At 40.6% G+C, this 11,854-nt stretch overlaps 1 protein-coding gene across 6 annotated transcripts in view; it reads right to left on the bottom strand.

Annotated features, from left to right (window-relative positions):
• MKX (mohawk homeobox) overlaps positions 1-11,848 on the bottom strand; it is a 69,139-nt gene extending 57,291 nt beyond the window's left edge. For all 6 annotated transcript variants that reach the window (XM_025204426.1, XM_025204430.1, XM_025204427.1 and 3 more), the window contains exons 1-3: positions 11,736-11,848; positions 4,737-4,890; positions 3,125-3,460 (exon numbers count right to left, since the gene is read on the bottom strand). In XM_025204426.1, coding sequence (XP_025060211.1) covers positions 3,125-3,460; positions 4,737-4,890; positions 11,736-11,843 — 598 coding nt within the window. In that variant the 5' untranslated portion in view covers positions 11,844-11,848. The remainder of the gene's footprint in view (positions 1-3,124; positions 3,461-4,736; positions 4,891-11,735) is intronic.
• Positions 11,849-11,854: the final 6 nt, after the last annotated feature.

An 11,854-nucleotide genomic window follows, 5' to 3' on the forward strand; every position in this document is an offset into this window, starting at 1 on the left:
ATAACCTAAATCCTGGGCTCAGTCAAACCCTGCATTTTGTCCTTTAGATCAGCGGAGGACCCTCCACAAGGACAGAGATCCTGGGAAATGGGCCAGGGATGAGAAGTAGAAGGTTGCAGACAAGGTCAAGAGCAGTGTGTATCATTACTCCCCAAGCAACTCAGCTAAGAAACTGCAGGGAAATGAACACTATCTAGAGCACCTCCGAACTATATTAAAATAGCCACTGCTAAAAGCTGCTCAAGAGTCTCTGGCAGAGCCACTCCAGCTAAGGAATCCCAGAACTAGTGGGGAGGCCTGGGCTGATGTTATGCTAGTCCCTAACATCTTTAAGGAGACTCACAGGGCCCATGTTCAAAGACCATTTTCCAGCAATGGAAGGAGAACACTGGACCTTAACCCAAAGAGTTTGGAGTGAGCTCCACAAAAAGGACCTTGCAGGGTGTTTCCCCTTCTGGCCTGTGAGAAGCCACTCCCTCCAGCAGCACCCCCTTGAGTCCTTTTCTTGCTCTGACTGATACTTGTCCAAGCAGTGCAAGTCAGGCAGGGTTTTGTCCACGATGCCTTTTTCCGACAGAACTTGATGAGTGATATCAATCATACTCTCTTTTGCTTTTTATTGCTAAGATTAAAATAAACAAATAAAGAAAACCCTAACCATTAAATCAAGATGTTTGAGAGCTAGGGCTAAGATTTCATCAGCTCCCATAGGGCACTTTGCCTAAAGAGTACAACAAAAACTGGGCCCAGCCATGCCTGGATTTACACAGCAGTAAGAGGTGCATAAGCTCCAACACATCATGTTGTGCAAGCTGCAAATGGCTACACACTGGGCGGGTCTACACATGCACTTACACCATCTTAAATTTACCTCAATAAGCTACTGTACAGTAAGCAGGAATAGGCTGGCGTCTACACATGCAGATGACCTGGGACTAAATTTAGTCCCAGGTCAAAGCAGCCTGCCATGTGCCCCTGTGGCCACTGCAGGGAGCCCCAGCCTCCAGCCACATGGCTGCCAGCACTTGGGACTAACTTTAGTACCAAGTCAAAGCTAAGAGAAGTGGACAGCCAGGAGCCCTGGGGCTGGGCTCAGGCTGGCCCACTAGTGGCTGGGCAGACCCAGCAAGGAGGCCCCCTGAGTTACTGTGCAGTAACCCATCTACACATGTTACTGCACAGTAACTAATTGGGCATAAATTTGATACTTGCATAATTCAGGTATCAAATTTATGCTCAAGTTGGTGTAAGTCACTATATTTACTGCGCAGTACAGGTGTGCAAGGGTAGATGTGTATCCGTACTGGGCAGTAATTTTGGTTACTGAGTAGTAAATGTACACATGTAGATGCTCCCACTGAAGCTGATTTATCTTGAGTACTGAATCCCCTGCATCAGACAGAAGGCAAAGTAGAGGCAAACCTTACAGACTAACTGAATCAAAGATGAATAAGCTTTTGTGAGCCACAGCTCACTTCATCAGGTGTGAACTAAGACTCATGAAAGCTTATGCATCTTTGATTCAGTTAAACTAGAAGGTGAACCTCTACCTTGCCTTCTGACTGGCTTCAGACATCATGGCTAACTACCTCTCTACTGTGTGGGCCTTGTTACACATTAATTTTATGCAGCTCCTGGAGCTCTTAATTCCTGGATTGTCCACATTTTAACACCTTAAACTAGTTTTAAGCACACTTTAAGCGGCTTAAATTTAAGCCACTTCAGGACAGGTTTTTGTTGATCCATGTTACCTAGCTCATGTTCCATTAGTGTGTGGCTCCTCCCTACACATAAGTGATCCAAGTTACAGTGTCCCCTCCCCCACTCTCCTGTTTTAAGTGGACAAACTTTCCACCACCTGAATTCTACTGCCCAGGGCATGGTTCTAGCACCAAGCCAACTCCCCCTCCTACCCCTCAGGAGTGCAACCCTGTGCAAAAAGCCTGCAGAGTACATGCCACCTAGTCAAGTTGCAGGGCACAGTCAAGTCCAGGAATGGGGTCCACCAGGGGGAAAACAAAGGTATGGAGACCCAGTCCAGCCCCCTGAGATGGGATTTCCTTCCTTCCTGGTGCAGTAGCTCACCCTGAAGCACTTTTCCTCACTGCTCCTATCTCCCAGTCACCCCATGAAGCATAACTAGCACCCCCCACACCCCAATCCCAATTTATTAAACAAGAAACCTTTAAATTATTTCCTCTTTCTTTTTAAATTGTTTATTTTTTTACTTATTTTTTCCTTCAGTGATTGACTTCCTTTATTTCACCACCTTTCCCCCATCCCCATTTCCTTTCTACCTCCCAATTCATTGCCCACCCCCATCAGCCCCCCTGCAACCCACCTCTCATTCCCTCCCCCCCAACAGAACAGGTATAGAAGCCTATCCTGGATCACAAGCTCTATGGTCACAACTCACAGCTGTAGCTCCTAGTCAGGCCTCTGTTGACTCGCCCTGTAATGGCAAATCACACCTGTGCAGATGGGGGTCAGAAAAAGTTTTTAGCTTTAAGGTCTGACTGCTCCAACCTCAAGCCAGCACTCACTGATCAACATTTGAGCAGCTCAAAGGGCGACATGTAACAAGGCCCTATAGGAGGTAAGGAAGTGAGGTAAAGGGACCATATGTGCTGGTTGGGAATATGTAACACACAAAGAACTCCAGGTGTTTTTCTAGTCCCATGCTAGAGCCATAGGAGGTACTTTCACCACTGGTTACATGACTCCAGCTGGAGACGCATAGAGAAAGGCTCTTGAACGCTGTATGTTTTTCATACTACATAATCACCGAATTGGGCACCCATTATGAAAATCCTGGCTTCATACATGTCTTTGTGTCTTAGGTATATTGCAAGAGTTCTCTGAGGTTGAGATACAACAGCTCCCACTCTCAGCTCTCTACAATAGCTCCTGATCCCACTACCCATTCGGCATTCATTATTTCCAACAAGAATGCTTAAATTTAGTGGACGATAAATAGTTTGTAACTATGTTATTGCAACTGTAACACTAATGAGAGTTATCCATTCCCATTAAAGTCAGAATGGAGTACATTGCTCACTTTCAGGGGACAGTAAGCTTTTATAAACAACCATGTTTTAAAATGTTACATGAAGAATTCCCTTACCTGTCCGGTAGACAAAATTGCCTTCAGTTTCTGATGATGACGGGGACACCAATTCCTCTTCAAATTCATTGGAACTAAATGAACCAGAATGATTCCTTTGTCTTGTTTTTTCCATCATAGCTGCATTAGTGGCCATGACATGCCTCAATGAGTCATTTAGGTAACGATTCAATAAGCTGCTTTTGTATTTGGGGGGTGACACATAATCCTCACTGGCACTTGTCTCTGGTCTCACTCCTGTTTTTATTACAGAACTCTCAGTTTTAATCACAGTGTGATGAACTGGTTTGTTATATCCCCCTTCATTCATATGGTTTCTCGGAGGATTTTCCCCATCTGAAAAAGAAATTTACAATTATTATAAAGTATCAGAGCATCTAAAACGATGTACTTTAAATACACATAATCATGACAGAAATTGAATAAATAATTTACAATTTTTCCCCAAGCATTTTTTTGCTATTCTAAATCATTTGCTAGATAATTTCAGAAAATAATTCTCAGTCTGTAATTTTAATGAGTACAATGTATATGTTCGATATTCAAAATCTGATCTGCATGAACAGCCACAAAAATCATGTGTTCCTTTTAAATACCCTGATGGGATTAACTTTATTTATTCTTTGCACCCTGCTTCCAAGACAAATACATGAAATAATGAGTCTGAAACAGCATTCTTGTGAATACCCTAAAATATTTGCTGAAAATTTGCTTTCAACTTCCTTGTAGCCAAAATGTTATGGGAAGTAACACAAAAGAAACATGAGCACACCTGAAACAAATTCATTTAAAATGTAAACAAACATATTCAACAATATTTTGTAGCATTTAGTCATTCCAAAGAGATAAACCGGTGCACACATTATTGCAAAACTAATGAAGATGTTTCTGTGTTTGATCAATATAATCTCTCAAAAACAGAAGCAGTGTGCTATTTACAATTTTTCTGAGACTTTAATTTTGCAAGAAAGGGACATATCACGTATCAAGAACATTTTCAAGGAATGTCTTTCCCGGTTCCAATATGCAAGAGCACTACAAGCCAAATTCTGCTTATATTACAACACGAGGCGTCTCACTCACATTAATAAGATCAGTCTTGCTCACAAAAGCTTATGCATCTCTGATTCAGTTAGTCTACAAGGTTAGTTCTGCCTTCTTTGTTAATAAAGTGACAGTCATTTGGCCTTATCAGAATTTGATATTACATGAGTTTAGGAATATTAAGGCCCTCTAACATCAATGAGATTCCTTATGTTCTTGAAGTTATGAGCATTTGTTAGCATTTTGCTGTTTTCCAACTTAAATGACTAGGCCTGAAATACCTGAAAAACTAAAGTTTTTGTTGTCTGATAACAGTATTACACAGCAAAGACAAATATACCTCACATACAGCTAGATTCTCCCGTAAATTAAAGATGTATAACTCCTTTAACTATTTGTGGTATTACATGGTTATAACTGGAAGCAGACATATACAATGAATTCGTGACAAAATAAAATCTGTGACATGCAGGATTTATGAAAAATCATCAGATATTTTGAAGAGTCTATTTTTTTTTAGTTTCATTTGGAAATGTGGAACAAAACTAATATAAAAACATAAACCAACCTTCAGAACATGAATCATCACTGCTGACACTAAGTCTTTCAGCATTTCCTTGAACGTATTTGTTGTACAATTTTATTCGTAAAGCCCAGCTGAGATCTGGCTGCCGGACAGTATTCTTAAGGCGACGTCTTGCATTAGCAAACCAGTTTGATACCTATATAAAACCAAATGCATTGATTTTATGGACAAAAAAGCAAGCAAACAACAACAACAACAACAGGTTGAGTAACAAAAATACTGTCCACAAATTTCACGTAACTCTGATTGAAAGACATTCATATAAACCAGGGTTTAATCCTGTCCTGGTAAATCTCTCATTATTCAGTGTGGAGACTTTTCCCAAGACAGGATGGCAGGATCAGGCCCTCCATCCTTCTTAAGGGTTATCAAGAACTTGCCTTATTAACAATAGTCATATTAATTTATAATAATTCTCTATAATTCTAATTTTATATTCATGTATCTATTAAAAGATAATATCCTAACATTTTATTAAGTATTTTCAAAGGAATTTATTAGCTTTTCAGTTAAAGTTAATGAGTACTGTTAGATCTATCAGCTGATATTGTGATATCTACATAAGCATGAATAGAAACCCCTTTTGAATGTTGTAATATTAAGATATAAATCCTGCTCTGTGCCACGTTTGTAAATTACAATTAGGGACTACAGGGAGTATCATATACAGAACATACCCATGCTGTGATCCACTGCAGAAATCTATATGTGGCTCTAGACAGTTTTACCTCAAACATTTTTTTCCAAAGATAAGGACATGTAAATACTCCTGTGCTGTGCCTTCTGATGCACACTTTCACCAAAAGTAGGTTCCATGACAGAAATGTGGTGTACCAATATTTCACAGTACTTCATACTTGTACTGTTAAAGTATGTCACACGTGCTGTAGGCTCTGACATTATGACACGGACGTTATACAAACATTCCAAGCATGACCCCCGGGGCTTGCACTAACTTTGAATTGTAGCATTTGCAGTTCTTAAGCAAATCCTGGCTGGATTCCACTTTTGCTCAAGTTGGGATAAAACTAGAAAAACTCTAATGACATCAGCGGAACAAGGCAAAAGAGAACAAGCTACCCATACTGAGAGAGATGTACATTTTTCAGAGCAAAAACATCAGAAAGGACTTTTAAGTGCAAATTACTCCTTCCAGAGTTAACTGTATTTTGATGTGATCTCCCCAAAAAGGATGAAGCATAGCACTACGTGAAAAGAAAAATGTGGAGCATCTCTGAATTCTTCACATGAAGCCCGCATTTTGTGCTGTGACAAAGCTGACATACAGAGCTACAGATAAACCATTAGCACTGATTCCAGCAAGATAGTGCATCTCAATTGATACAAAGACAACTAACCCATTTTTACCATCAGATATCATCCTACTACCACAAAGTCAAAAAACAGCTCTCAGTCTACATTTGGCTCTGCTGCTTAATCCAATTATTGTGGAAAAGTGTGTAAATAACACAGAAGAAGTTAGCTAATTATTTTGGATAGATTATCTCTTTAAGTATGATTAAAAGGAAAATAAACACTACCTGCTTAATGACAAGTAAAATTCCAATTCAGGTTTTTACCTCAAACTTCATAGAGAATCCTTAAGCTTGTCACTTTGATTTTACTTAAACCTTGTTTTACATAAAACAGAGCTCTACAGCTAGGCAAGTGAGCTCTGGATCAGCACTCTAATGCCAAACACATTACTTTATAAACCCTCTAGTTTACTGTGACAGGTTAGGAGACCAAATCTGCAGCTGGCAGAGAAGACTAAGTAATTTTCATTCTACTCCAGGGCTGCTTGTTTACATTCATCATATTGACACAGCAATCATTATAGTAAACCAGAAGGGCTGCGTTGGAATCCATCCACTTTTTAATGCAGTTAACAAACTCATTCCAGACTGTTCAGCTAAAATATTGGTCATCTGACTTCTACATGATTTAGTATAATTTTGAAGTCTTACGTGCAGTAATAGAGACTGTTCAATTTGGGGTTCAGCTGAATATTTTAACAGCTTTCCAAGCACCTCATGAGAAACATTCCACTCTCCTGCTATCAGTGTGCCATGTACAGAGACAGAAGGCAGGGGAGCAGAAAAGCAGTTAGACTTAAGTACCTAGAGTGGTTTATGAGTATACTATCAGTTAATTGTGGATTCAGCTTTTCCATGCCAACGTCAAATGTTTTTCACATCAATAAAAATGAAAGATTCATAATTTCAGCCTCCTGGCTGGAGAGGATGAATATTAATACTCAATCATTAAGAAATAATCTTAACTGAGCATACAAGCATCTTTTTTCCAAGTGAATGATAATGCAAGCCCTCTTCAGAAATAGACTCCAGCAACTGACTTCTCCTCAGATAACTTCATACACAGATTCTGAAGGTCTACTGCTGCTGAACAGAGGTCAGGGTTATCTGCCGAAAAGCTCCTAAGATACTATAGGTTAAATCCACATCCTACAGAAGTCAGTGGGGTTTGGTCATTAGTTTAAGCTAGTCAAGCTTTCATTAAAAATATGCATGTCTGCAACTATGTCTTTTCTCTTACCACTGTTACTTAGGATTTATTATAAACAAAAGCACCCTATGCAAAAGTCCATTAAGATACATATGAGCTGTATTACCATGCTGCACTGGGAAATCACACAAAATATAAAACCAATGAGACGCATACAAGCTGCTGCGAGAAAATTCTAGTCTCTCAACCCCACCAATGTTTAAGTGTCTTAAGAAAACTACAAGATCAAAATTCTTGCAACGGTGTCTCTGTTCATGCAAAATAACAAAAGCGTCAACAAGACGTTAAACAAAGACCATTCTAGAAACAAGAGAAACATGGGGCAAGTTACCACAAGTATGCTTCTTGGTGTTGAGACTTTACAGCAACTTCAGTTATTGCCCAAAACAGAAAGAACGTATTTATTTGGGCATCAGGAAATATTGACCTTTTGGCTTTGCTTCTGAAAAGATTCTTTTAATTTGTTATGCTTGACTACTTAAGAAGAGCCAAGGATTTGGAAGAGGGATAATAGCCAAATGATCCTCTTCCCCAGTAAACTGTTAAGAGATACTCCCATGCAAACTTGACTATTATGAAATCCCCAGCAGCACACGACCAGTATATTAATCATGCTATGGCAAATAACTTCTTATTCAACAATAAAACCATTCATATTTTCTTCTGGAAAGAATATATGGCCATTTTTCTTTTTTTATTTCACAAGATGTCTAAACCAAAATTTAAAATAAAATAAATCAAAAGTTGTGGTAATAATGCAAATCAAAAAACATATTCATGGCAAATTAACAGGACAAATTGCTGGATTACGAACTGGAGTCTAGTTGATGAGCTAAAAATGTAGGAAGCCTTTTAGAATTGCTTTCTGGTCTTCACCTTTTGTGACTCTGGGAGCATAATGTTTTGATCTGTCAGACCTATTGCTACAGTAACACGCATCACACGTACTCTTCTGGAGTCCCACTCCAACAGTCAGCCCAGAATTTGGCCCAAATTATGCTACCAGTTACTAAGAAGAGATATTTGTCATGATTCCAGATAAACCCTCCAAAAATCTGCCTTTTCTCCTAGGTTTCTAAGGATCAGGAGATAGAACAACTTCATATTGCTTTCAAAGCACCAAGAGATAGATCATTACATAAAGATGTATTAAAATGGTACAGTTAAACAACCTGAGACACAGGAAGAAAGGAAAGTGGGAGGAAATACTCTAACATGACCCAAACACAGGTCAGAGAGATAGTGGCCTCAAAAACCATTTTCCTCTGCTTCAGCTGATCCTGCAAAAGTCCTCATAAGTCTGTACATTTGATGAGAATGGGCGAGATGGAGAAGAGGCACAATCTGGGGCAACAGCTAACTTCTGAGGAAATACAAACTGGAGTGCATACTGATCCCTGGGAAGTTTACCAGTAAATTCTTGCCTGTTCCTCCTCCAGGCTTTTCAATTTCCTGTACTAGAAGAGGGCAGGTCCAAGAAGGAACGCACCAGCCACACAATTCCAGTGACAGCAATGTTTTTGGAACCCAGGACATTGCATGGAGCAGCAAGACTTCAATGCTAATGCTCTTACATACATGGGAGTTACCTGTCATTCATAGACTATCTACAAGGCTAGTGCAAGTCCACCATTTCGATAAACATAACCAGTTACCCAAGCAGATGGTTCCCTAGAAACACAAGTTTCCAAAATATCTTTTGGTTTTCCATGGGAGTTTCAATGGAAAGGTCTAATCAGACCCCGTAAGCAAGTGTAGGTGCAATATTTTCAGTAGAATCGAAGTTTAAAGAACTAGTGAAAACATGATGAGAACCATGGAAACATGCTGCTATTCTGAAAATGAAGGAGGCTGGAAAACACTGGAAAGCCAAATTGCATCAGGAACTGGGAGAACGTCTGCTCACCAGAGCATCTCAAGAATAAGGAAAAACTTCTTTACTGTCCGAGTCCCCAGGGCCTGGAATAGTTTGCAAGCACCTACTCTGGATAACTTTCAAGAAACACCTGGATGCCTATCTTGCTGGGATCATTTGACCCCAAGTGACTTCCTGCCTCTTGGGCAGGGGGCTGGACCCAATGATCTTGCGAGGTTCCTTTCAGCCCTAATGCCTATGAAATCTGTGATGAAGTGGGAAAAAAAACTAAGATCAAGAAATGAAAGACTGGTTAGAAAATGTGGTGTGCAATCACAAGGAAACATTATATCCCAGTTCTCCAACAATGTGTTGTGGCACTTAGTATAACTAGATTAGAAGCCCAATCATGCAACACCCTGCCTGACAGTTCTGGAATGTGCAAGTCCTAGATCAAAAAGCAACATTTTTAAACAGATACAAAAATATGGCCCAGAAGCTGCTCATTTTTACCAACTTCAGTTCAAAGTAACACCATGGATTTCAATAAAGTTATTTTAGATTTACCTAGCATAACTAAGATCATAACAATTCTTTAACCTTGAGAATTAAACATAATGCTGGTTTATCTGGATAACGTCTTATTCTTCCTCCGCATTTGCAAACTGCATTTGGGGTATGTGTTGTTTTATTCTTCCAGGCTCAGGAATTATTACTGATGCCAGACATATGTATTTATCTCTCTTACAGATGCTACAATGTTTCTGGAGTAAAAGAATGTTGCACCCAAATGGTGGAAGACACATCTGGGGTATCATGTGCTTCTGTACCTTGAGATAGATTTACTTGCTCACACAATTCTTCAATGTTATTTTTCACCTGCAGGGCAACATTCATCACTAGGGTTAACATCAGCAAAGCCAATGGTGTCAAATCAGGGATTCATTTAGCCCTATATTTTTTTTCGTGTGCACCCTTCTTAGATCATAAATTCTGTGGAGCAGGGGCCATGTCTAGCTCTATGTTTGCATAGCAATTAGCACAAGGCAGACCCTGATTGGGGCCTGAGTGCTACATCATGTAAATGTTATAGAATAACAATCACGCTGTTTCCTTTACATATTTATTCCGTGGCACGTCTAAAGAATAAAGGAAAAATTCCCTAACATGTCAGCTATGTGAAATTATATTTTCTCCACACATGTACTCTGAAAATACTTTCAAGTCACATGTAAAAAAACCCAGCAAAACAGAAATCTTCTAAAAAAGGTGTAGACCAACAATAACAGTCATATTAAACTGCTGTAAATTATGGATAGTGCTATGTAATCGTGTTTAAAAACTCTGAGTGATCCTTTCATGTCTATTTTTAAAAACTGAGACAAGTTATTTTAACTATATCTTCCAGTTATAATTGGCATTTTCTGAGACATTAATATTATTTTTGTCAGACCTCTGCTGTTTTTGCTAGTGCCGGAGCTTCACATGCTAAAGTTCCAAAGTGTAAAAGTTCCACATTTTGCCAGCCCTGTAAGAATCAAAGGTTGTGGGATAATATTTTAAGGGAATCCACAAAGTAATAAGGCTGGATTCCCATTTCTTTCCTATTTCTCTAACATTCAATGTTATTTTGCTGCACAGACATCATCTGCTAAGTAACATACAATGTATTCGACAGTCCTGAGGCCCCAATCCTGCAAGGGCTCATACATGTGCTTCACTTAATGTGCCGTGAGGAGTCCCAGAGAAGTCAATAAGACTATTCACAGTGCATAAATCTTAACAGGATCCAGGCCTGACAGCACCACCCAGCAGCTGAAACCGTGCAACCACATCATCTATCAGACAGTGTCAGGTGGAAAAGCAAGCAAAGATTCACAAACCCATGGAGTCCCGTCTTATGCTACTTACCCCTAACACAAAACTTCCACTAACAAGAAAGACAGTTTTGCCAGCAGAAGCAAAGCAGGTGAAGGTAGGTCTCTGCTTACAGAGATCCTTTGTGGGTGGATTTGCAAGAACTGGAAATTCAGACCCCCTATGTACAGACCCTGTTTGTATGTTGCGGGTGCAACAGCCATGTTACGGAAAAGCTGCTTCTATCCCTCCTGCTTTTAGATGGAAAATCATCAGTTCCTCCTAACTTCTGGAAATCCCCCTTGGTGCTAAATTTCTGGTGCTTAGTTACTGCCTCCAGATTTTATTTTGAAGACAGAAATAAAAAAAGAAGCTATTTTAGTGAATGAGAGGAGACAACGGCCCTTGTTCTTTTCACCCTGGTAGACACAAGGCTCTCTGGTGAATTGTTCTAACACTTCTACAGCCACCGTGGGTGGAATAAGGACACTGCTCCAGTGACAGAGAAGCCGTCCTGTGGCAGGGGGGTCCGAAGGATCTGGGTTGGGAGCCTGCGCCTCAGCAGCTGCTGTGCTCGTGCTCCCAGCCCGCAGGGTGAGCAGGGCCCTGATCCATTGCTGCCCGCCTGGGCTGCCTGGCTAGCCGGCGGGATGCCCCAGCCCCCTGCGGAGAAGCCGGAGGCAAGGGGAGGAGCGGAGGCCGTGGCACGGGAGCGGGGCCGGTGCGTGTGTGCGGAGCCTCACCTGCACCAGGGTCATCTGGGAGCCGAGCGCCAGCAGGATCTTCTCGGTCTTGGTGGGGTAGGGGTTGTCGCGGTGCTTGTAGAGCCACTGCTTGAGCGGCCGCGCCATGTCCTGCAGCG

Source organism: Alligator sinensis, unplaced genomic scaffold, assembly GCF_000455745.1.
Source record: "Alligator sinensis unplaced genomic scaffold, ASM45574v1 scaffold309_1, whole genome shotgun sequence".
In the NCBI taxonomy this organism is placed as follows: domain Eukaryota; kingdom Metazoa; phylum Chordata; order Crocodylia; family Alligatoridae; genus Alligator; species Alligator sinensis.